This window comes from Podarcis liolepis (genome assembly GCF_965112155.1).
Source record: "Podarcis liolepis genome assembly, chromosome: 10".
Classification (NCBI taxonomy): Eukaryota; Metazoa; Chordata; class Lepidosauria; order Squamata; family Lacertidae; genus Podarcis; species Podarcis liolepis.
In genome coordinates, this window is record NC_139562.1 from 12,688,860 (window position 1) to 12,715,807 (window position 26,948).

Here is a 26,948-nt window from a genome sequence, read left to right on the forward strand (position 1 = left end):
TTCACTCCATAACACACACAAGCATTTTCCCTTACTTTCTGGGAGCAAAAAAGTGCGTGTTTTTGAGCGAAAATTACGGTAATCATTTCCTCACACTGGACACTTTTTAGGGTTTACAGAGAAATCCTAATGTCTACTACGAAACAGAATTCAATAGGACTCACACCCAGTCAGTTCACTCATCCTCACTTCCCCTTTTGTGAAATGGAACCAAGAGGAATTTGGACAGGCTTTGTGCAATAAAAAAGAACACTGTGTAAAAGAAGTATTATTTTATTAATAATGATGCTCAATGGCCCCTGGCAGGCTCAAAGTTTTTTGTTCCAGAAATTTCTCCTAAGGGACAGTTGAGTGATAAATTCATATTGAACAAAGGTACATCCAGACAGAATGAAATCAACCAAGGAAGACTCTTACACCGACAACAAATTGGCTCGGCAAAAGACACTATTGTGTACCCTTCGTTTAGATGGAAGTTATCACTTAGAATGATAAGAGGTGGAAGGGCCATCTAAGTCCAGCCCCCTGCAATGCAACTTGCTTATAGAAAGGGACCTACAATCAATTCTGATATAATTTGTGTTTTACGCTCCCATGGTCTGTTCCAGCAATTCCCTGCAGGCGAGGAGCTCTGATGCCCATGCGGAGCTCTTCAACTTGCCAGGGTTCTCTCGGTCATCTTTATGGGGGAGCTCCATGCACGCTAAGATACATGCATGCAAGCAGCGAAGATCCATGCGCACAATCTGCTAGCCCAGACACCGTTGTGGGCTCCCCTGAGTTGTTTCACCTGGGTGCATGGAGCACCCTGTAGTTATGGGAGGGATCGAGACAGATACGCGAAGCGTTGTCTCAACAAACCAGCTCCTCCATTAGACTGAGTGGGGACAGAACAGTGCGTGTGGAGAGCCATAAAGAAAGATGGCTCAATGGCATGGTGGGCATTAATACTCCTTACTTCGTCCCCCATTTTTTTTCCAAAATACACATGACCATCGAACCCCCTCTTGCTGTAGATCAAGAAATTATTGGCCACCAGAATGTTCATTGTGGGCTGATTCTAGCTTAGCATTGCCACTGGGGACAACACCCACAAAATGCTTAGAAGCTGGGCGCAAGTTATCAAAAGAACTAGTGGGAGGCACCTACGTTTGGTCTATGCAGGCATGCTCAAGCGCATCTGCGCATGCGGTGGGGGAGTGCAAATTCCCCACTCCCAGCAGCAGTCCCTCGTACCGCAGTGAACATTCAAGCGCTCTTAACTGTCAAGGGGAATGAAGGCTGCCTACCAGTTCAATTGCACCCCTTTCCCAGTGCGCAGCACTTTTCCAAGCCAAGGGTCGCGTTGCTTTTCTGGCTAACCTTCCGAGAACATGGCAGCGGCAGGCAGGGACAGAGGGACGGGTCACCAGGAGCAAATATCACCCTTGTACAGTAGGCTGCTTTCTACGTCCATTCACACAAACAAGGAGCCCTCTCTGCGCTTCATCCAAGCAAGCAACAGGCATTGCCAAGAGCTCAAGGACACATTCCAGCCAGGCCTAAAAAGCTTGACGTGGTGAAGCAGAGACAGCGAGAAGTGTGTAGCCAGGACAGTGTCCCAAGGCTGAGAGATTCCTCCGCAAAAGCTTTCATTTATTAGTGTCCTGGGACTATTCTGTGCCTGTGTAAGAGTCAAAAATAAAGCAGCCCTCTAGGCAACACGAACATCAGAGCAGCCACGGAACGGGGTTCCTTATATAATTTGTTGATTGCGAAGTGAAGGGCTAACATTATGTAAGCTGCCAACATTTCATTTCTACTTTATTTTTTACATTTCACTTGCCTTGTAATTATTCCTCCCCTCCCCCCCCCCCAAAAAAAAAACAGCCCTTAAGGGCTGCTTTATTTCTCTAATACAGTTTGGGCTGAGGATGATCAAAGAGAGAAAAGCCAAGGATGGAAGTCTACAAAGATCGCAGTAAACGAAAGGGGGGTGATCCCAAGTGAGAGAGGAGAATAAAAATCTTATTGGCTTGGAACATCAAAAACAGGGGGGGGGGGCCAAAGCATTTGGTCACCAGTTAGCATGCTACATCGTCTCTTGTGTTGCATCGTGGCATTAGCTACATTCAACAACAGAGTTATGTACAGCTCTGGAAAATCTGACCCAGTTCTCTCCTGATAAACCACCCAAGGCTGATCCTAAACCATTCTCAGCCTTTTGTGGCCTCATCCTGCTTTCATACACCAGCACCTCCCATTTGCAATTCCCTACTTCCAGACTCAACAAGATCATCCAACGGTATGGTGAGCTGTGATCTTAGGGATGTGTGCAAATTATGGGCGAGATCCAAAGACTCCCTTCCTCTGGTGGAAGAAGGCTTCCTCCAACAGGAGCCCTTCTCCGAGAACATCTCACTTTTCGTGGACAGATGTGCTCCTTCTGCTGGAAGGAGGGGACCTTTAGATGCAACCTCCAAGCATGACCCATCCCCAACTGGTTGAAGCCTGAAGCCTTTGCTTTCACGGTGTGTACGCAAAACAATAACTAGGGCCACACCTGCACAACACCTTTAAATTACTATGATGGCACTTTCTCACGACTTCCTCCAAAGGATCTGGGAACTGTAGTGTGTTAAGGGTGCTCCCCTCAAAGAACTACCATTCCCAGAGTTGAATAACAACAATCCTTCTTCCCAGTAAACTCTGGGAATTGTAGCTTTGTAAGGCGAATAAGGGTACGCGGGTGGCGCTGTGGTCTAAACCACTGAGCCTCTTGGGCTTGCCGATCAGAAGGTCAGCGGTTCGAATTCCCGTGACAGGATGAGCTCCCGTTAGGTACCGCTCTGGCAGGAAGGTAAACGGCGTTTCCGTGCGCTTTTCTGGTTCGCCAGAAGCGGCTTAGTCATTCTGGCCACATGACCCTCAGCCAGTAAAGCGAGATGAGTGCCGCAACCCCAGAGTCATTTGAGACTGGACTTAACGGTCAGGGGTCCTTTACCTTTACGGGGAATAAGGGTCTCTTAACAACTCTCAGTACCCTTACTGTTTTATTTGACGTTTGGAGATACGTATGTTCCTACATGTGTACACCAGCCACGTTTTTTTGGTGTGCAAACCCAACTACAAAAACGTAAAAGAAAAGAAAGGCCCTCTACACTTCCAGGCTTAATTGGCACTTTACCAATTAGAGTTGCCCCCACCCCCCAAAGCTCAGCCCTTCAGAGACTGTGCTACCTTAGAATGCAGACCAGCTCACAAGGAATGCGGAGCCAAACCATGGTTTAGTGTGGATGAGCAAATGTACAAGTTCCCGGAGCAAATGTTACTTTCAAATATTTTTATATTTTTTGAAGAATCTCAAGTTCCCAGAGCAAAGATCATGAACGCAGCAATTATCTGAGTTCTGGCTGTTGTTGTGCAGGCTTCCTCAAACTCGGCCCTCCGGACTACAATTCCCATCATCCCTGACCACTGGTCCTGCTAGCTAGGGATCATGAGAGTTGTAGGCCAAAAACATCTGGAGGGCCGAGGTTGAGGAAGCCTGCTGTTGTGCTACCCAGTGCTTAGCATGCTGGGCTGATCCAGTCTTGTGGATCGCCTCCCCCAGAAAAAAAGGGGGTTTTGTAAGCCTTGCTTACGACGAGTGTGTTGTCTGGAGCAAGACAAGCCACAAGCCAAGGTTTGGGCATAATGCTAAGCCACTGATAGCATTAGCAGAACCAGGGGCACTACCCGCCGGGTGCAATCTTTGGTTTGGCTAAGTGTTGTGTGTGGATAGTGTAGCATAACGCAGTTCCTCCCTCCACAAAGCTCCCTGTTCCTAGGAAGCTAGCAGACCAAGAGGTTCGAATACGTCCCTGATCTGCTGCTTTTAAATTTGCAGTGAGATTGGGGCAGCTATTCCCCTGCATTCTGAAGCAGAACAATATGAGGAGGTTGTATCCTGTCCTTTCTCTTAAGCTTAGATTGGCACGGAGTATCTTCTCAAGCATGTACATGAACAGTATGTGAAATTTAGGAATAAGAAAGCTAGGTGTTGCCACTTCATTCAGATGCTGACCATTCCACCACAATATGTGTGTAGTCAGGAACATTTCACACGTAACGGTAACAAACCCAGTCTTGCAACTTACTGCTCACTCAACAGGACCTGCATCCAAACCCAGGTCCCTAGCATGTGTGCCTATTGGATAGAGACTTTTCCAAACACCTATTTGTCCTCTAGACGTTTTATGTCTTTAGGTATACGGTTAAAGGCAGAGGCGGGGACCTTAAAATGTTATTTATCCATTTCTTGGATTTATATACTGCTTCTTTGTGGCTTAGGGCCCTAGTGTTTACGGGACCGCCTCTCCTGGTATGCTCTGCAGAGGACATAAGGTCCATGAATAATCATAGTTTAGAGGTCCCGGGCCCTAAGGAAGTCAGATTATCCTCCACCAGGGTCAGGGCCTTCTCAGTGATGGCTCCGAACTGGTGGAATGCTCTGTCCCATGAGACCAGGGCCCTGCAGGATTTAACTTCCTTCCGCAGGGCCTGTAAGACAGAGCTATTCTGCCTGGCTTTCAATCTGAACTTAGCCTGATCTTTTATTCCCCTTCCTTCCTTCCCTCCCCCTCCCTTTTTATGAAGATTACCTGCTCTGGGTTCCCACAGCTAATTCTCTCCTGGTCTCCTTGCTGGCCCAAATAGGACCAATTTAGCCAGCTAGCCCTGATCATCTAATGTTTATTGGATGGATTTTTCCACAAATTGATTTTTGAATTCTGAATTTATTGTTATTCATGTTTTACACTGTATTTTATGCTGGTTTTGTTGCATCAAGTAAGTGTTTTAAATTTGTTGTTAGCCACCCTGAGCCCGGTTTTCTGAACCGGGAAGGGTGGGGTATAAATAAAAAGTTATCATTACTAACAATGCTGTCAAGGTGCTTTGAGTGAAAAGGTCCCCCCAATGGCCTGCTCATTTTTTTACCCACCCCTCATTTTAAAAAAGAACTGTTTAGGTAAGTCAGCAAGCCATGGAATAGATTGGAGTGTAATACTGTACTGAAAATTCCCCATGGACTTTTTTGCACATACACAAAAAATGGGGGGAGGTTCTGGGAACCAAAATTTCCCCACTCCCAAGTTAACCTTTTCACACCTGATCACTGATATTCAAAACGGCTCTTTCATGTTGCTGCAGTGCTTACTCCTTGGGACTGAAATTCCAACCAATCAGGATTCACATTGCTATCAACATGTCATGTGGCAAACTGCATCACAAAGCCAATTGAGAGGAGGTGTGATCCTTCTTGTCCTCTCTCTGAAATGGCTTTGGGGTGGTGGCCACCCAGCCAATCAGATTCAGCTATGCGATGATGTGAAATAAGCCAGTTCCGAGGAAACTGCAGACAGCATCGTCCTCGCTGTTAGTAGGTGCTGGTGGGAAAGCCATGATCCAGACTCTTTTTGCAGCTTCCCTGAAAATCACTGAAAGGAGAGAGGCCTCCTTCATGGAGGGAAAATGCCCCTAAGATTTCCCCAATTTTGGCTCAGTATTATTCTGGTGTTCTCATATGAATAATTTCAGCGAGTAGTTATTGACCATGTAGCACTACAGGTAAGCTCGTTATCACCAGTTATGCGCGATATTGATTAACACAAAACCAAACACGTTGTTGCTTCTCACGTTAGAAAATTACTCCAAAGTGGGAGCCACACTTGGGATGGGGGACAGGTTTATCCTGTCATATGTTGGCCACTGCAACTAGTAATGTAATTAAAAAGCGATGTTCCTCAAACTGGAATGAATGTAAACATTTTGAACTCACAATTTCCCAATTTCTCTTTCAAATCCTGAACATAAAAATCTCACATCTGAAAACTGAATCCACATTCTGTATGTAGAAGTTTCTACCTCCACGTCTGAAACATGAGTGCTCCTCAAGTACAGTGGTGCCCCGCAAGACGAATGCCTCGCAAGACGGAAAACTCGCTAGATGAAAGAGTTTTCCGTTTTGGAGGTGCTTCGCAAGACGATTTTCCTATGGGCTTGCTTCGCAAGACGACAATGCCTTGCGAGTTCCTGCTGGTTTTTTTCTTTCCCCACCTTTTTTCTAAGCCGCTAAGCCGCTTATCAGCTGATCCAATAAGCCGATAAGCCGCTAATAGCGCTAATCCGTCAATGGGCTTGCTTCGCAAGACGAAAAAACCGCTAGACGAAGAGAATCACAGAACGGATTCTTTTCGTCTTGCGGGGCACCACTGTATCAGTTTGGCAAGCAGCATCTTCTATGAAATCTCATATGCTGCCAAGCACTTAAAAGTGCCTGAAGCACTTAAGAAAACCCCACCAACCATTCTGAACATGTCAACTATCAAACTCCGAAAAATATCAAATGTTCAAATCAACTGTCGTGGAAAGTCAAGTGCAGATATGCGTTAAGTGTCACAAGCTTTTAACTGAAGAACTGGTTAGGCTAAACTGATGTTGAACTGACTAAAAAGGCATCCCTGGTTAATTGGTCAACACTAATTTTTTTAAAAAAGTTAATTATTATTTTTTATAACTACTTAGAAGAGGCATGCCTCTGCCACTTGCACACGGAGGACCATGTACACTAGAAAGAGTGTCAGAGTAGGACCTGGGAGAGCAGGGCTCAAATCCCCACTCGGCCTCAAAGCTTGCTGCGTGACCTTGGTCCAGTCACAGTCTTTCAGCTTAATCTACCTCACAGGGTTGTCGCGAGGGTGAAAGTTGGGAAGAGTAGAACCACATATGCCACCTCGAGCTCCTTGGCGGAATGTAGTAAGAAAATTAAAGAATAAAAACATCACTTCTAAGGTGGCACCTACTGTAGCATATGCCATCTTAAAATACACCCTTTCATCCAAAAGTAATGCTTTATGCATATGCAGATTTAGATCAAGTACAACTAAATAAATGGTTGTTTAATTCTGCACATGAATAAAGCTAATTTTTTTATTGTGAGGGCGGGGAAGCATATGCTCTTTGTTTTTCTTTATCAGAGGCTGAATCCCTAATTAATATTCAGTGGAGATTCGGAAAACATGGGAGCATCCAGAGACTATTGGAAAGTATTCAACACCATAATTTGCAGGCGCAAAACTGGGAATTTTGGTGAGCAATCTTCTTGCCCTGCTTGCACCTGACTTACATGCATTTCTGGGAATAAGCCCTTAGCTTTGTCTAACCGTCTGCTTGCACTCGGGGTCTTATTAGTTTGACGAACCCTAGACGTGGCTGTTTTCCAGTATGAAGAAATCACCGAAACGCTTCCCCCTTTGCAAGCACCGCTGAAATGAATGGCAGGTATTCAAGGGCTGGAAATATGCAGGTGACATCATCATTGGCAGCTTGCGCCCATCTGACACTTAGGCAAAGTGTTGCAATGAGAAAACCATCAGTCTTGGCTTACGGCTCCTCACTGCAGCTACAAAGTTCACATATATAAACTGAATCAATCAGCTCTGTCATTTTGCTGGGGGTGGCCAGGGAGAAGGAAATGAGATGGCTAATGTTTGGGTTAAGCACAAACCGTGGTCAAAATAAGACAGCATTGACATGAATCAAAGAAAGTTACAATTGCAAAGTGAAGTTTGCATTATACATGGCCAGGCCACCATTGCGGGTTTCACGCAAGAAGGTCCTTTCCTACTGCGACCTAGGACCCTCTGTTTTGGAGAGATTGATCCTGGGAGATTGAACCTGTGGTTCCTCCCCAAAGTCTGAACAGCAGTTCTGATTCTTAAGTACAATGCACCACCTTCTTGGTGGGCCTGGAATGCAAAGGAATGTAAGGATGAAGCCCATACTGGAAACCCAGCACGCAACTTTCAGGCATTGCAAAATTGGCTTCCAGTTAAGTGTCTACAAAAACAGGAACTGACTGCCCAGGGTCTATCAACCAGGCCAGATTCTTGCTTCTCAAATGTGCAGCTACTCGGCATTTTGACAATGCGAGGCCAGCTCAGAATTGTGCCCAGTTCTGCACCGTGGGATCAAATAGGTTTGGGTTTTATGACCAAGAGCAATCTGGACTGCTCGACAGCAACTATTACCTTACAGCAATAGGCCTGTGTGGAAAGACCGGGCAATTTGTTTCATCAAAAAATAAATATTTTGCTTAAAAAACATTCACATTTCTTTTTAAAAAAAAGGTTTCCCAGTTTATGCTACAAGGACTGGAGAATACTGCTATTGAAAGGAGTAACCTGCCATTTTCTTTAAAAATGAAACAAAACGAACAAAAAAAGGAGAGAGAAATTGGCACTGTCCTATGACTTGTTCAATACTCCCTGAAAGAAACAGGAATGGTTGACTCCAGGCACCTTTCAAAATCCAGCTTTGGAAACAAAAAAAAAGGAAACCAAAAGGAAACCATATCCCCAATTGAATGGGTTGCCAGTCTTAAATCTGAGCAATATGAAATACTCAGCAAAAGCCCTTTGTTACCCCCCTACCCCTCTTCAAACTGCTTGATGCTCTTGAGTCGCAACGTTGGCAACACCCAGTCAAATTCCGCCATTTTGCTGAGATAACCACCAATCACCTCATGAAACACTGCCCGTGAGGACTCCGGCTCCTCTGTCCATCTTCAAGTTATCAATGGAGCAACTGTTATTGTAGCATTCCATGCAAATCCCATTTTAAGGTTGGGTTTTGAGTCCCCGCAGCCTTTCCCCAGTTTGTTCGTTTGGCGAGACCAACTCCCTCAGACCCAGGTTCTCAGGCTTCGCAATGTTCCAGCTGCATTCGCAACACGCCACTTTTGTGGAGAAACCACAGCTGTAGGAATTCCTCCGGCATAGCGTGAAACCACGAATCCGGCAAGATGTTGTCGTAGTAGTGGTGACTGATAAACTTCCCATGCAGGTCCATCGAAAAGGGCCAGAACCCATAAATCGTTACTTCTTCACACAAACCCAGGGCTGCACTGACCAGGAAGAGGCCCGTCGACAGCCGCTTTCCATGGATTCCTTTGTTCTTCCAGAACTTTCCGATGTTGCGCAAGAAGTTTGGGTTGGCGAAAATCACCTTTTGCCTGGCGCCAACATCTGCTAGGGTGTAGTAGACCCTGAGAGAGGGCTCTGTCCCTGCTTTCATGGAGAAGGCCGGCATATAGATGTAGCTCTGGTTGTAGACTTTAACACTGTCCACAAAGGCTTTTCGGGACCAAAGAAGGTTCTGGAACCTGTTCAAAAACAGCAAGGGCAGGGATGGGGGGGAGATGAATAACAAGTCAATGCCTTAAAATCAATTCAAAACAGTTTGAAAAGGCCTTGAAGTACTGATGGAGAAGGCTTTTTGAGACCAAAGAAGATTTTTTGGGGGAAAATATAACACTTCCAAAAAAGCAAATGGTTTATACCCTAGATTCAAATGCTGATTTGGAAAGAAATTGTACATACTGATAGCTATGATTGAAATGTTTCTGCTCTATCAATCAGGTTGGTGTTTCTGTTTTCCTTTTTTAAAAATATATATTTTATTTTCAAATTTTATAATCACAGTATTTTATAAATTCAAAAAATAGAATGTAGACCTCCCCCCTCCCCTCCCCTGGTGTTTCTGTTTTCCCATTTCATCGTGTTCACTAGGGCTGGGCGAGATGTATCAATATTTCATCTAAAACCAGATTGAAATCCATATTGTGATATCAGTTTCATAATTCTTGAGCTGGCAATATATCGTAAATAATTTTTTGCACGTGCGTGTGCGAGCTACGCAAAAATCACAATGTGGGTAAAACCATGAAGCCAGCTAATGCCTATACAGTGGTATCTTGGGTTACAGACGCTTCAGGTTACATACGCTTCAGGTTACAGACTCCGCTAACCCAGAAATAGTACCTTGGGTTAAGAACTTTGCTTCAGGATGAGAACAGAAATCGTGCTCCAGCGGCGCAGCAGCAGCGGGAGGCCCCATTAGCTAAAGTGGTGCTTCAGGTTAAGAACAGTTTCAGGTTAAAAACGGACCTCCGGAACAAATTAAGTTCTTAACCCAAAGTACCACTGTACATAGCTCCATTCTGATATATCAGTACACAGTGGTACCTTGGGTTACAGACGCTTCAGGTTACAGACTCCGCTAACCCAGAAATAGTACCTCGGGTTAAGAACTTTACCTCAGGGTGAGAACAGAAATTGCGCGGCAGCAGGCCCCATTAGCTAAAGTGGTACTTCAGGTTAAGAACAGTTTCAGATTAAGAACGGACCTCCAGAACAAATTAAGTTCTTAACCTGAGGTACCACTGTATTGCAATGTTTAGCCAGTGATATATGACGATGTTGAAAAGCAGACATGGCCCCACCCTAATGTTTACCCTTTGCAGAAATGGAGAATGTGAGCACACAAGCAGAGCCCTGCTGGTTCAGGCCAGCAGCCCAACAGGTCCAGGATCCCATTCTCACAGCGGCCAAGTAGATCCCTGTGGGAAGTCTGCAAAGAGCGCTTTCGCCTCTCCTCCAGTTTCCAGTACCTGATATTCAGACACATGCTGCTTCCAACAGTGAAGGCAGAACATCACTACTGTGGCCTGGAGCCACTGATAACGTAAGCCCCATGCATGCCTCTAATCTTCTTCTAAAGCCATCCCAGTTGGTGGCCATCACTGGCTCCCGAGGGAGCAAATTCTATAAGTTAACACAGGAAGCCGATCCCTTTGTTCTCTTTCTTTCCCTGGCATTGGGCTTTGCGTACTGACTTTCGGTGTGACGGGCTTTGGCATGAGCTGAATGCCCAGTGGATTACCATGGATTCTTGTCCTCGCCTCTTCACATCATTTGCCATCCTGGCAGAGGAATTGCAGCAGATGCAACCAAGAGCAAAGCGCTTGGAAGTGCCAGCAGGTCAGCAAGGCCACACAGAAGGGGCGTTCGCAATTATCTTAGACAACAACGCTGGAAGCCAACTTTTCAACAGGCACAGGGCCCAGTTCGGCAGATGGAAAGAAATACGGGCAGCTAAGAGGCCCCAGGGCTATGGGCCATCAGAAACTAAAAAGCCATGCAGTCTGCTCTGGCCAAACAAGGAAATATTAGCAATCACTCAGTATTCTTGCTTTGTATTTTTCTGTTGTGAAGTGCCCTGGGAACTTCAAATGAAGGGTATACTACAACTACTACTACTACTACTAATAATAATAATAATAGGCCTTTCCACTTCATCCCTCTGATATAAAAAAATCATGGTGTTAAATATGATAAAGAACTACTTTGTAATGCGGTAGGTATAGCAACAGTAGAGCATGCACGGACATGGAATTCCTCAAACAGTTCCTTAAGTCAGAATCAGTTCCTGTAGTTCCCCACCCCTGGATCAAGGAAACTTCATATAAAATGAGGGTGTTCTTGTTTTAACAACGCCTTACTAGGGAGAGACTCTTGAGAGTCCCATGGACTGCAAGAAGATCAAACCTATCCATTCTGAAGGAAATCAGCCCTGAGTGCCCACTGGAAGGACAGATCCTGAAGCTGAGGCTCCAGTACTGCAGCCACCTCACGAGAAGAGAAGACTCCCTGGAAAAGACCCTGATGTTGGGGAAGATGGAGGGCACAAGGAGAAGGGGACGACAGAGGACGAGATGGTTGGACAGTGTATGCGAAGCTACCAGCATGAGTTTGACCAAACTGCAGGAGGCAGTGGAAGACAGGAGTGCCTGGCATGCTCTGGTCCATGGGGTCACGAAGAGTCGGACACGACTAAACGACTAAACAACAACAACCAGGGAGAGAGGAGGAGGAGGAGACACAGTTTGACTTCTGCTCTTGCTGATAGCCCTGTCTTTCCAGTTTTGCTCTATGTTGTTACATGTAGACCAGCGGTTGTCTCCACAATTCACCCAGTAGAAGATTTAAATCCAAATAGAGAGGAAGATGGCAGTTGGGTTGACAGTTTTGTCACAAAGTAATGTGGGGCAGCTCAATACAGTGGTACCTCTGGTTCCGAACTTAATTCATTGTGGAGATCCGTTCTTAACCTGAAACTGTTCTTAACCTGAGGTACCACTTTAGCTAATGAGGCCTCCCGGTGCCAGTGAGCGATTTCTGTTCTCATCCTGAGGTAAAGTTCTTAACCTGAGGTACTACTTCTGGGTTAGTGGAGTCTGTAACCCGAAGTGTTTGTAACCCGAGGTCTTTGTAACCTGAGGTACCACTGTACAGGCTTTGCAAGAGATAATAACTGGCAGCAAATCTATGGACCTGACATCTCCTCTGTGTAAGCCAGTGGTAGCCAATGCAGCAGCTTCCTGATATTGAACACCTACTTCCATCAGCTGCAGACAGCATGGTCAATAGTCAGGGATGATGGAAGTTGTAGTCTATTAACACCTGGAGGGCGTCCTGTCGGCTATCCCTGCTATAAGCAATAGAAAGTTGGGTGCTTTCCAAATATTCATTTAGGTTTCAACAAAACCAGCTGTGGCTTGCTTTGAGGCTGTTCATAGCTACCCTTTCCCTCCTACATCAACTCACCCTGTAATTAACTATATGAAATGCTGAAATAGCGACTTTGCGGGTCATGTGCGCCATCAGAGTCCGGTGAGGCATCATAAGCCCTGACATAAACATTATGCGAGGAAGATAAAAGAGAAGCTAAGCTTAATAAGAAAACATTGCTACTATTATCCAAAAAAAGCGAACCAGAATTAGAAACACATCTGGCTCGTCAGGGTGCTTTTCTTGCTTCTATTTAAATGCAAATGTCATATTCTCGGAATAGCTGGGTTTAACACATATGAAGTGGGATTGGACTAATGGTAAATCCTTTTTTTTTGCCAATTAATTTTTATTCATTTTTCAAATTTATAACACGACAACTCCAATTAAAACTAATTTAATACACACACACCCCAAAAAATAAACCTGGCTTCCCACTCTCTCAGGTATTTCCATTTCTTCCCATTTTACATGCTGCTTATATTACAGATTTATCTCTAATTAGCATTTTTTTTGGGGGGGGGGACTAATGGTAAATCCAATCTAGTGTAGTATCTGGCTAGATACCCGTCGGTTCACAAATCAAACCTGATATTGGCACCCTCAATGAACACCTTCTGGATTGTGGAGGCTGTGCTAAGTTGCCATGGCTAATAGCCACTGGCGGACCCTTCACCAAACCCAGTTTCTGGCACGCTCCAGTAGGTATCCAATCTTTTGGATCCCACACAAGCAAGTACAGTGGTACCTCGGGTTACATACGCTTCAGGTTACATACGCTTCAGGTTACAGACTCCGCTAACCCAGATATAGTACCTCAGGTTAAGAACTTTGCTTCAGGATGAGAACAGAAATCGTGCTCCGGCGGCACGGCAGCAGCAGGAGGCCCCGTTAGCTAAAGTGGTGCTTCAGGTTAAGAACAGTTTCAGGTTAAGAACGGAGCTCCGGAATGAATTAAGTACCTAACCCCAGGTACCACTGTAATGTGTGTGCATGCCTTATTTCTCCCCTTCCATGGGTTTAATTGCCATGCGTACGGCTTTCAAAATCAAGAAATGGTGTCTGCGATGGGCACACGTGTCATTCAGTTTGGGATGTGAGAGTGGGCCAATATCAACAGGCATTTCGTATCTCACCTCAAATGCAGCACATTTCAGGGAGGTCTGTTTATTTAGTTCTCCTGACTTCCAGCGCTATATACGCATGTGGGGCTGAGGTTGTTGTAATACTCAGGGTATAGACCAGAGCCAGTCAATGGGGTGTCCTCCAGATCTCTTGGACTGGTTCCCCACATTTCTTCACTGCAATTCATTGGTTGCTGCTTTTCTTTTAATATGGGTGGAAAGGAAGGTGGAACACCATTATATCGTAGCACATGTCTCCTTTGCCAGGCATCCACTGGAGGAGGCTCTTGACGGTACATTCACAGAAGCAACCCATTTGGGCCTCCTCTGTAGGCTGTGTTCAGACATCACACTAAACCATAGTTTAGCATGATGAGGATGAGCCACAGCAAACCACTGGCCCTTGCCCTCCTCTTTTGCAGCCACAAAGATTGAAAACATCTGCTTCTGAGTAACCACAGTTTAGCACGCTGTCATCTCCAAACTCTAAATTGTGGTTAGTATTAACCAGGCATCCCCAAACTCGGCCCTCCAGATGTTTTGGGACTACAATTCCCATCATCCTTGACCACTGGGTCCTGTTAGCTAGGGACGATGGGAGTTGTAGTCCCAAACCATCTGGAGGGCTGAGTTTGGGGATGCCTGGTATTAACTATGTTTTCCTTAAACAAGGCAGGCTAATAGGCCAAGGTTTGAATTTAAATTTCCAAATAAGCTCCATAATTAACATTAGCCAGTTGGCTGGGTTCGGATGACACGACCGGCTACAGTTAATCTAAACTGGAAATTAATGGTGCCATATTCCTCCCTGAAGCTGTGCTGGAGGAGGATGGAGGGTGTGCGAGCCCAAGGCTCATGGTGGGCTTTTCAGGACATGCTAAACAATGGTTGACTACGGTGTTCAAACCAGGCCATCAAATATAGACCTTGCAGGCTGTGTTTGACCCTTGCCATCTATAAGAAAGAAAGATACCAGTCTGCTAGGCTGGCACAGAAACCTAGGATGCTGCCTTAATCTGAGGGAGACTGTTGGACTATATACCTCACTACCTGACACTAGCTGGCAGCAGCTTGCCAGACTTCGCATAGAGTTTCCTGACAGCCGCCCTACCTGGAGATGCTGGGGATTGAACCTGGTACCTTCTGCATGCAAAGCAGATGCTCTACCCCTGAGCTACAGGGCTTTCCTCATCAAATCCGCAATGGCCTCTGCTTGACAGCCACCAACTGTGTTGGCCTAGGTGGGCCAATGGTCTAATGTAGTATAAGGCAACCTCTTTCCTTGGAAAACATTTACGGTGCATTCAGTCTTCCCCACGCAGTTCATCGTTACGATCCTCTCTCTTTTCCTCACTGTAAACTAATTTATCCAAGTAAGCACAAACAGTAGTTTATCCGTTTATCCACCCACATCTAGGCTCCTGCCTCTCCCAGTTGCTCTGTCTCAGGCTATTATCCCAGAACACTTATTTACTACAAAAAACGGATAACGCTGCGGTTACGTGGGTTCAGTTTCTACTTGTTTTGTCTGAGAGGAGGAACTCTTCCACCAGAACCACCTCCTCACTGTTCTAGCCTGACTCTGTTCCTTTGGGCATCGTTAAGCACAGCAAAAAACACATTTTCTAAAGTTCTTTGCGAGTGGTTTCTGCTTCGATGAAAAATGAAAGCAGCTCTCTGGTGGGCTTCAAGGCTTCTTTGCTTCTCCTCCCTCCCTACAGAAGGCCTGGGGAAGCTGTGACCCTCCAGATGTTGAACTCCAACTCTCAACAGCCACGGCCAACATGGCCAATGCAACAACACCTGGAGGGCCACAGATTCACCATCCCCTGCTATAAATCAGGGATGTCCAACAGGTCGATCGCGACTGGTAGATCCCTGGGAGGTTTTGGTAGATCGCGGTTGATTGCTGGGTCCCTTTCCTTAGCGTTGGTAAAATATCATCCGGCCCCGACCCCTCACCCTGCCCTCCAGAACGGAAGATGGGGTTTACCTCAACAACTTTGCCCTGAACTCCTGAAGTCCAAAAAAGGGGGTGGATCACTGCCAGTTTTTAATTCTGCAGCAGTAGGAGTACAATATGGGCATGTCTTTAAGTTAACATCTTACATTAAAAACCTGACAGTACCGAATTATTGAAGGCTTTTCACCAAAGCCAGACTAAACGCCTTTCCTTCTGCAGTGTTGGATGGCAGGTTGAGAGGAGTTCCCTACCAGGACACACTTTGTTCGTGTGCTCAAGACATCAATTCTGTAAAACATATTTTGCTGCACTGTGCAAAATATGAGCAAGCCAGGGCTGAACTGATTTGCCCTTGCTGGTACCTTTCCCAGGAAAATCAGAGGCTCACTATGTCAGGTTCCTATTGGAAGACCGAACAAACGCTAGAACATTAGCAGTGGCAAAGTTTTTATCAGTGGTTGCAAGAACCAATGATCCCTGTCTTTTGAACAAAATGCTTGTTAAACCTGGAGGTAGGCTGTATGAATTGTGCATTGCTTTGTAACGACTCATTGGGTCTCTGGACCATAATAATTGATTGATTAATTCTGTGAGTAGATCGCAGTCTCTGCTATAAATGAACATGCTAAACAAAACATGGAATGCCCCACTGATGTGGGAATTGGATGGATTCCTCTCAATTCCTGCTTTTGTTTCTCTTTCAGTCTAGGGACCAAAGAGACACTCAGATATTTTAGGAATTTCCTGCCAAAAGGTCCTAATTCTATTTGTTTGTTTGATTTCCTCCCTAAATCGGTATTCTTTGGCCTCACCTCTTTTGCTCATATGTTTATATGATCCATTGTTATCTTGGACAATTGCTGATAGCTACTTCCTCTTGTTCATCACTCACTTGACAGCTCTGTCTTCCATTTTTCCATCTGGGATGCTGCTACTCTCAACGACATTGCTTCCTTCCCCTTCTCACTTTTTTAATGGTCCCTTTTTATTTTATTAGAATAATAACAACAATGAATAATAAATAATGCATGGAGTAAAGAAATGTGTGTGTAGATATATAGCATAATCAAACTACTATTACAATAAATTATATTGATATATATTGTCCTGCACATTATTCATTCCAAAATGTAATAATAATAAAAATTCCATGGGAATTGCTAGGGAAACTGATTAAAAATGAGAAAAAACTTGTCAAATACCCTGGGAAGGAATCAATAAAGTATAATATTAAACTGATTCAAACCCAACTTTCGATGATAATGAATCAAGAAATAGATTGGAAGATTAAAACAAATTCAAGACCTTTTTTTGTTTGTTTGTTTGCTAATAAACCTGGAAGGTTGTTGGCATGGCAGTTAAAGAAGAAGCAAGAAGAGGGTAGCATAAATAAATTAAACACTAATGGTAAAATTATAGATAATCCAAAAGAGATAAGAAACCAATTTGTAAGCTATTATACAGAGCTATATCGAGGAAAGCAAGGTGATGTTACAATGATGGAAGAATATTTAAAGGACAGCAAGTTACCTGAAATATCTGCCAGATCCTTTAATATTGATTTAAAATTGATGGTACTGTATTGAGTTTTTCTACAATGCTTTAGCAATTATTATTGTTGTTGCTGTCAGTAAATTTTAAACCACTTCCAAACCTAGCTCTGGAACTATTCATTGGAAACAATTCAGTGATAATATAATTGTATCATTTGGCAACAGATATCCCATCATTTCCAAAACAAAATTTTGAACAGCAGACCAGTGCATTTGCACCAGCAAACTGTCGCGTATTCCACGCGGCGTTTTCAGCAAAGCACTAAGAGTTCCAGGTTTTTCAGTGCAGTCCTTTTTAATGTGAGTTACATACAGGCATTTACAAAAGAAACAGTCCATACAGAGTACTTACAAACGAATACTCTCCACCACAGCACCACCACACTACAGCACAACCACCAACACCCCCCCTGTTAAACAGGCTTTCCTTTTTAAAACAGGTGATAGCCAATTACACTAATCACACTCCTGCTGAGTCACTCTGACCCAGCAGAGTATTGCATCATCCTGTTGAAGCCTGCAGACTTATCCAGTATCCTGCGAATCCCAACACTCCTCCTTAAGTCAAAGGCTTGAGACCCAATAATTCTCTTAAGTCTCGAAATTTAGGAGCATCCAAACATTTTGTATACAAATCTGCCACATTACATTTTGTGTTACAGTGCTGTACCTTTAACACATTTCTTTCCAAAGCATTTTTCACATTTCCGTATCTTATCGCAATATGTTTACTCTTGCTCTTAAAGTTCTGTTGGTTAGCAAGCTGTTGTGCAGCCATGTTGTCACTTAGCACAGTGATTGGCATTTCAGAAGGTATTCCAAGCTCTTTTGTTAGGCAAGCAAACCACTCTATTTGTGATACACATTCGCTTATGGCTGAGTACTCTGCTTCACAAGTACTTGTGGCAACAAATGTTTGTTTCTGGGATTTCCACTGAACCAAGGCATTTCCAATATATATGGCATAGCCAGTGGTAGACTTTCCATTTTCTCTGTCTCCCCAGCTGGCATCAGCGTATGCATACACTTGCTGATCATGTCCTGTATCCAGCACCAGTTTGTAATCTTTTGTGCCTTTCAGATACCTTAGGATTCTTTTAAGTGCTACCCAATCTCTCTGAGCCGGGTCTGCACTTCTTTGGCTTAACATGTGCACTGCCAATGTTATGTCAGGTCTTGTCCAACAACTTAAATATAACAGAGAACCCAACAGAGAATGAAACGCTGTTGCATTCTCACATTTTTGCCCTTCTGGTTCATTTTTGTACTGGGTAGTTATGGGAGTGTCAACCTCATTTGCCCTCTCCATTCCATAGGTCTTCAGTAACTTTTCGATTTTTTCCTTCTGACTCAGAGAGTAAACGCCCTCTTCATTTCTCTGAACCTCTACTCCTAAGTAATTCTTAATCTCTCCCAAATACTTCAGTTTGTATTTGTTACCTAGGCTGTTTATAAACCAAGACACTTGCTTTTGTGCAGTTGTTATTAGACAGATATCATCAACATACAAAAGTAAATAACAAACACTTCCTTGCACCATTGCTGAATATAAACAGGAATCAGCCAGGCTTTGTTTGAATCCCATCTTTTTCAAAGTTGTGTCTATGCATTCATGCCATAGACGTGCACTTTGGTGTAAACCGTATAGTGCCCTTTGCAGTTTTAACACCATGCTGTCTTTTTCTAGCTCATAACCTGGTATTTGCTGTAAATATACCTCGGCGTCAATAGGAGCATTTAAATATGCTGAGGCAACATCAAAATGATTAACTTTTAACCCTCTCAGACTTGCCATTGCTAAAACTGATTTTACTGTTTCAGCCTTTGCTGTTGGGGCAAACACTTCATCATAATGTATCATTTTCCTCTGTGTAAAGCCCCGTGCAACCAACCTGGCTTTCCTCTGACAACTACCATCAGCCAGCTTTTTCACTTTAAAAACCCACTTACAGCTTATGGGCTTTTTACCTTCAGGCAATTCTGTAGGTACAAACACATTGTTGTTTAGCAGAGAGTTATACTCTGCCTGCATTGCCTTTAACCACGCCTCTTTCTCTAGAGTAGGTAACTCTTGCACTTCTTCAAAGTTTTCTGGTTCAGTTACACAAACCTGGTTTATGGTGGCTGGGAACCCATAACGGTCTGGAGGTTGACCTTTATTACTTCTTGCAGACCTCCTTGGTTCATTAATCTCACCCCCTGGGCTACCTTCAGGACTGCTTTTGGGGTGGATTGACTCTGTAGATCTACCTCCTCCTGTTCCTGTTGCACTTTCTTCTCTCCCCTGCTCCATGCTAGCAGTTGGAGAAAAATGCTCAACCTTTACTTCCTCCCTTTCAGTTTCTCTGGGAGAGCTGCCAATTCTTAGCTTTGTTTCAGCTGCCTTATCAGGTATGCTCGGCAGTAAAACTTTTTCTGGCAGCAGGTTTGCATGTATCTTGGGCCAATTTCTTTGCTCATTAAAGCTGGCTGATCGGCTATAACTCAAAAGGTTTTTATCATCTTCAAACCTGTAGGCTTTCGTACCACTTTCATACCCAAGAAATAGCAACTGCTGTGCCCTTTTCCCACCTTTTCTTCGGTTTTTCACAGGTATGTCAACCCATGCCTTTGTCCCAAAGATTCTTAAATGTTGCAAACTGGGACTTTTGTTATAGAGAATTTTATAGGGTATGTCATCTAGTACCCTTGACCACAAGCGATTCCCAATATAATTCGCAGTCTTAATACTTTCAGCCCAGTACTTAATTGGAAGATTTGCATCTGCTAACAATGCTTTCAATTGTGTCTGCAAGACACCTCCCCTACGCTCTGCTACTCCGTTCTCCTGAGGCGTGGCCACATTGGTAAGCCTATGTTTAATCCCTTGGGAACGCAACCAGTTTCTTAGGGAGTTTGCCATAAACTCCCCTCCCCTGTCTGATTGAATAGAGCACACCTTTTCACCAAGTTGCCTTTCTACCCTTCTTACCCAGAACTTCAAAGTTTGGGCAACGTCAGACTTTTGCTTTAATGGATAGACCCAGCCAAATCTAGAAAAATCATCCACTAGGATCAAACAGTATTTGTTGTGGGAGACACTAGGTGGAAAAGGACCAGTTACATCAGCATGAATCAACTCCAGTGGTTTTTTTTGGTTTCTCTATGGCTTGCTCTTGCTACTGGGCAAGCCCTGCTTTTAACCTCCTTGCAGATATTGCAGTCTAAGTAATTATCACAACTTTTTATGTTTTTCATCCCCCCACACAACTCCAATGTTTTGTTTAGCACCTTATAGCTAGCATGAGCCAGACGCCTGTGCAGGAGATGAATACACATATCATGGGTTGGGACATTTTGCACATTTGCAACCTTAGATTCACACTGCAGTACATACATATTAGTTCTAAGGATAGCATTTGCCAACACTGCCCCATTTTGCTTTATCTGGCACTGATCTCCCACAAAATTTACTTCAAAGCCTGCTTTTGCCAAATCAGGAATGCTCAGGAGATTGTTTTGCAAACTAGGCACACACAACACATTCCTGAATGTGTGTCCCAGCTGTGGGAACACAACCTCCCCCTCACAAACCACATTAGCTTTCTGGCCCGTAGCAAGACTTACATGTTTTTTGTTTGAAGCCCTAGCATCAGTTAGCAATCCTTTTCTTTTACAAAAGGTTTGAGAAGCTCCACTGTCCAGAACCCACAGCTCTTCATTTTCTTGACCATCTGCAGACACCCAAGCGGTAGACTCCCTCTGCTGCCACTTGTGCTTCCGCTGTTTTTGTTGTTTTCTCGGGCAGTCCCGCAGCAGATGTCCACTGGACTTGCAGCAAAAACACCTTTTTACTTTGTTGACCACCGGCTGGTCTGCAGCAGCTCCTCCTGGCTGTTTCTCCGGCTCCCGACACCTCTGCTCTTCCCGGCTGTTGTTCCCTCTGGGATGCTCCAACAGCTGGGCTGAGGTCATCTTTCGCTCTGCACGCCTGTCCTCCTCTGCATACAACCGTCCGGTCACGTATTCCAGAGTCAGCTTATCAGTCTCTACAGACTCGAGGGAGTTGACCAGCATATCATAGCTGTCATCAAGGGAACTCAGGACTATAAAGACTTTGTCCTCTTCCCCCACAGGCCTCCCTCTTAAGGCTAGCTCCTGGAAACAGCCTGTTAGGAATTTTAGGTGGTTTACCAGGGAGTCCCCCAGTTTCTTCCGACACCGGTACAGTCTCCTGGTCAGTGTTATCAGTGAGCCAGCCGTCTCTCGCACATGGACAGCCTTGAGCGCATTCCACGCCTCACTTGCCGTCACCTTATCAGCTACGTAGACTAGCTGGCTATCGTCCACTCCAAGGATGATCGTAGCCAAAGCTTTCTCATCCTTTTCAAGCTGGGCCTCTGCTAGTGCCAGCTTTTCATCGTCGTCCTCATCCTCCTCAGGGGGCTGCGGTGTAGTTTCCACCACCTTCCACAGGCCCTCACGCTTGAGGAAGTGTTGCATGCGGACCGACCAGATGCTGTAGTTCGTGGCCGTCAGCTTCTCCAGCAACACGCCAGTTCTGGACTGCTCCATCCCTGCAGCTCACCTCCAGCACCCACGGCTAGATAACTGCCACCTGTACTCTTGCGCAGCGGAAGCGTGCTGGGCCCATAACCCTGTCGCGTATTCCACGCGGCGTTTTCAGCAAAGCACTAAGAGTTCCAGGTTTTTCAGTGCAGTCCTTTTTAATGTGAGTTACATACAGGCATTTACAAAAGAAACAGTCCATACAGAGTACTTACAAACGAATACTCTCCACCACAGCACCACCACACTACAGCACAACCACCAACACCCCCCCTGTTAAACAGGCTTTCCTTTTTAAAACAGGTGATAGCCAATTACACTAATCACACTCCTGCTGAGTCACTCTGACCCAGCAGAGTATTGCATCATCCTGTTGAAGCCTGCAGACTTATCCAGTATCCTGCGAATCCCAACACAAACAGCTCCAAAATACATGCAGGCAACTTGACTATTGCATCATCAACATTAACCCCTTTCCCCTTTAAATACCCCCTGAGAAATGCTGCGTCCACAATAAGGGCAAAACGACTTCTGACATGATCCACATCTTTAGCCTTGCCTTTAAAAACATCAACAAGCAGAGGGGGCACAGAGAGTGCCTGGATCTGTACCATGTCAATGGAGGAGGAAGGTTTTGATGCCACAGCAATCTCTGTTGGTTTCATGGGACTGGCTGCACGCCCAGAAATGGTGGGTGGCACTATCTAGGGAACCCCCAAGGGGGAAAGGCTCATAGCCCAGGGAGAGGTGGTGGAATGACAATGGATGGTCAGAGGGAGAAGACTGGCAGGGAGGGGAGCCAGGAGACCCCCTGGCTTCTTCACCATCGCTGCCTCTTGGCCCCCTCCTCTCCTCTCCTGCTTCCGCTTCTGATTGGTGGTTATGTTCAATGAGTGCTTAAAGTAATGCAGGTTAATAAAATGTTGATTAATGTATCATTATCTATTTTATAATTGTAATATCATTAAATAATGTAGTTTAAAAAAATAATAAATCATGCCGTTGTTGATCACTTCCAAGTTACAATAACTCACTTTTCCTTTTTACATTTGTTTTGTTTGCTATTGTCATTTTTGCTTTCGTTCTGTTTTTAAATGAAAGCATTCCGAATATTGTTCTAATGCGCTGACATCATCTAGACCTTGCCCTAGTCTTCTCCTTCTGACCACTCATCATTGTCCCACCACCACTCCCTGGGCTCTGAGCCTTTGTTCCATGGGGGTTCCTCAGTTGGTGCCTCTCACTACTCCTCTAGAATTCTACGACCCTATATGAATTTAGTAAATAAGTAATAAAATAGGGGGGGGGAGCTTGTTGCCAACAACCTGCTTGCAATATCAACAACACATTTGCAGGGGGGAAAGACTCCCCGGGGAAGAGGTAAACGTTCCTGTTTGCAGGCATCCCCCCTGTCTGTTTCAATGTCACGGTGCAACGCCTAGGATCCTGCGTGGTATTCAATACATCTAAAGTCTCCCCTTTTGCATTTAGAAAAAACAAAATTCCTGGAAATCCTTCCTTTTGAATGGAAACCCTGCTATGACTCCGTCGTTAATCATTTGGATCAGTTTGCTGGTGATAGGAGTCATTACATAAACTCTGCATCTCCTGTGAGCGATGGCGGAGTTTGTCGTGATGAGCTAAGCTGTGTTTGATTACTGTTATTATGTGGAAGAAGAGAGGAGGAGAGAGCAGCTCCTGGAAGCTTATAATAAGCATTGCATCAGCCGGCTCTTTACCACTCTCTGAATTTCAGAGCCCAAGAGGGTCAACTCAGGGACAGGTTTAAAGCCACACAAGCTTTGTGGCTCAGTGCTAGGGCACCTGTCTTGCCTGCAGAAGGTCTCTGGTTTGATCCCTGGCATCTCTAAGTAGGGATGGGAGAGACCTCTGCCTGACATTCTGGAGGGCCACTGCCAGTAGGCAGTACTGAGCTAGGTGGATCAATGATCTGAGTCAATATAAGGCAGCTGTCATGGACTGGTTGGAAGCAGGGGAATGGTGGGAGGAATCAGCTGGGGAAACTCCAAGGGAAGAGGTCTCAGAGCCAGGGGATTGGTGGTGGGATGACAAAGCGTGTTCTCCTTCATGGAGAGCACGTGTTGCGGTGGGGGCCGCCAGGACACTCCAAAGTTGGGGGCGGGCTAATTGATCGTTGGCCACTGATGCGACTGGGGCTTCCCTTGTTGTTGGGAAGAAGTTAATGTTGCCATTTGTTGACTGACAGCCAGAAATGCTAAAACTCCTTGCACGGGGCTAGGGCTTCCTCTTTTCGCCCGTGCATCGGATTGCCCGTCCCCTCCCCCTCCCTAGAATTAGGGTTGTTCGCTTTGACCTTGCTATGCCTGTCATGGGGTCGTCTGCTCTTGGGGCAGGGGCCCGGTAGGAATTTTGTCCATCTGGCTGACTGGCTGGGGCCATTTGGTTTTTGCCTACTGCGTAGCAAATCATCACAACTTGTAAGGTTGCGGTTAGGCATTGGTTTATGGTTTGGTTGGTTGAGGGGCATGGATTGGCTGTGCCTGCCCCTCTAATGCTGCTGTTGCAAGGGATTCCGTTAAAGGAATTGGGGGCTAACTATTGCTTGTCCACTCTGTCAAGGGGGCTCAGGCCATAGCAATGAGCTCCTGGTTGCATTTGGGGTGAGGGCAGGTTCCCTGCTCCATCGTTACCCCCAAGTGTATTCCCCTATTCTGACTTTCGCATCGTGCGGAACGTCAGTCTGTCCCCCATGGTGGGGGCAGATAGTCGCAACCAATGCCTAAGCAACCACTCACAAATTTGTATTTTAATAAAGTTGTGGCCAAATTATGCCAAAAATCTTAAACAAAAAATTCTGTGTGATGTGTGAGTTCTTGGGGTGGCCCTGGGGACCTTGACATGCAAACAGTGGGCAGAGGGAGAAGAGGGAGAGGACGGGGAAGAGGAGGTGTCAGAAGCTGAAGAGGTAGCAAAACGTAGTGAGCTACAAGAGTCTGTGGCAGAGAGAAATCCAGAATCAGAATCAGAGGCAGAAGCTGAAGCTGGAGAGTGGGATGTGGGAGCCCAAGAGGAAGAGATGAGACAGGCAGATGAAGAGTCACAAGTGTTGCCCCTCCTGCTGCAACAAGCTCCCCTCCCTGCTCCCACAACAAGAAGAGGCATGAAAGGGACAGAGGAGAGGTTGGCTGCACACAGGCACAGTCTCTGATTGCTTGGGAAAAGCCCTGGTGGGGAGGCTGGGACTTTCAGCCCCAACAACTGGTTTTCATGGAGGAAGACTGCTGGGAATGAGTTGCCCTGCTCATTAGGCCTGACACTCAACCAATTCTGAGGAGCTCATGTTTTTGCTAATAAAGAGTTAACTCCATCTTTGAGCTGTGTGATTACTGACTGAAGTCAGCTTTGTTTCTACATGGTAATTTCACTTGAACAAACCTTGGGTTACCTCAGCACAATTCGTGTCTACAAGTTAAGCCCTGAGTAGTGAAGATGGGGGAAGAAATCTATTTTGGGTCACAGCTTAATGCAAACCTTCCTAATTTCTGCTTCCAAAAACAAGACGTGAGCTGAAATGCCACTGCATTTGCACTTCTCAGAATTTTGTGATGCAGCTCCCAAACCAAAACATGCGTCTGGGGTGGGGATGGCTGGCATGGTTAGCGCATCGGACTAGGACCTAGGAGACCAGGGTTCAAGTCTTCCACTCGGCCTTGAAGCTCACTAGGGTGACCTTGAGTCAGTCACTGCCTCTCAGCCTAGCCTACATCACAGGGCTGTTGTGAGGATAAAATGGGGTGCAAGAGAACCATGTACATCACCTTGAGCTCCTTTGAGAAAATGTGGGATGTAGCTGCAATCGATAAATAAAATATATGAAGAGTATGGAAGCAGGGTCCCATGCCGCCAAATTCAGGGTCCCTTTCTTAAGCATTCTCCCCCATTCAGTGCAGTCCAGAGCTGGATGCTGGTCGTCTGTTGCCTAATCCACTTAGGCACGAGAGCCAGTGTGGTGTAGTGGTTAAGAGCGGTAGTCTCGTAATCTGGTGAACCGGGTTCGCTTCCCCGCTCCTCCACATGCAGCTGCTGGGTGACCTTGGGCCAGTCACACTTCTCTGAAGTCTCTCAGCCCCACTCACCTCACAGAGTGTTTGTTGTGGGGGAGGAAGGGAAAAGGAGATTGTTAGCCGCTTTGAGACTCCTTCGGGTAGGGATAAAGCGGGATATCAAATCCAAACTCTTCTTCTTCTTCCACTTCTGGGCAACAAAGGTCAAAATCAGCCTTCCTAAACTCACTGGCGGAGGAAGGCGGGTGCGGTGCGCACCGGGTGTCAGCCGTGAGGGCAGGTGACATCCCTGTACCACCCCCACCCCCACTCGCTGACTGGGCAGTGCCCTCGGACGCTCACTGCGCAGGTGGCAGGCGGCTAGGGACAATGCTGTCGCAGGCGGCTAGTGGCACCCCCCCCCAACGCTCGTTGCATGTGCAGCTAGCAGCGCCCCTCCTGACACTCTGTGGGCAGGCGGCAGGCAGCTAGGGACACTCACCGTGTGGGAGGCTAGCAGTGCCCCCCCACACTCACCATGCCGGCGGCTAGCGGCGCCCCCCCCACGGTTGCTGTGCGGGCAGCTAGCCCCGCCCCTGTGACACCATGGGTGCTGGGGCAGGTAGCTCCACCCCTGCCTAAACTCTCCTATTTCTGCTTCCATGAAACCTGCCGAGCAGCAGAATCCAATGAAAGGAGAGCTCAGTTGGTAAGCATGAGATTTAGGAATCCCTGGAGGACCTTGGATTGCCCTCCGCTGATCTCAAGAATCAGCCCCTTCTCTCACAAGGAGTCATGATCTCAGGAAGGGCCTTTCCTGCAAGATGTGGACAAAAAGGTTTATTCATCAACAGCCCTGCGCTGCCCTTTCGAAAAAGCCACCCATGTATCCAGCAGATTACAAAGCGCTCAATTTATACAGGTGGGCTGGCATGTTTTCAGATGGAACAAACTGTACGTGTTTCATCACCGCTATTGATTTGAAATGCAGCTCCTGCTGAGATGCATAATTTTATTCATAGGGAAGGCTTGTCAGCACCAGTGGAAACAGTAATTATCGTGCACGCAAAATAACAATCTATCACAGCGCTGCAGTGGAGGCGCCAAATTGGAAATTCCGAAATGAACACATTTCCCTGAATAATTTTAAAGAAAGAGGAGCTATTGGAAATTGGGTGGTGGGGTGGTGGGATAGACCAAGTGGCAGAACGCTAACCCTTTTGCTTGCACCAAGTCTCTGGTCTTTGGTCTCCTGAATCTCCAGTTGAAACAAAATCTTAGGGGGGCAGTGGCCTCCTTCATGA

The 26,948-nt window shown here is 45.8% G+C and overlaps 1 protein-coding gene across 1 annotated transcript in view; it reads right to left on the reverse strand.

Moving 5' to 3' along the window:
- Positions 1–263: 263 nt before the first annotated feature.
- ST8SIA1 (ST8 alpha-N-acetyl-neuraminide alpha-2,8-sialyltransferase 1) overlaps positions 264–26,948 on the reverse strand; it is a 97,833-nt gene continuing 71,148 nt past the window's right edge. Inside the window, exons 5-6 of the mRNA XM_083461524.1 lie at positions 6,232–9,184; positions 264–5,911 (exon numbers count right to left, since the gene is read on the reverse strand). Coding sequence (XP_083317650.1) covers positions 8,719–9,184 — 466 coding nt within the window. The 3' untranslated portion in view covers positions 264–5,911; positions 6,232–8,718. The remainder of the gene's footprint in view (positions 5,912–6,231; positions 9,185–26,948) is intronic.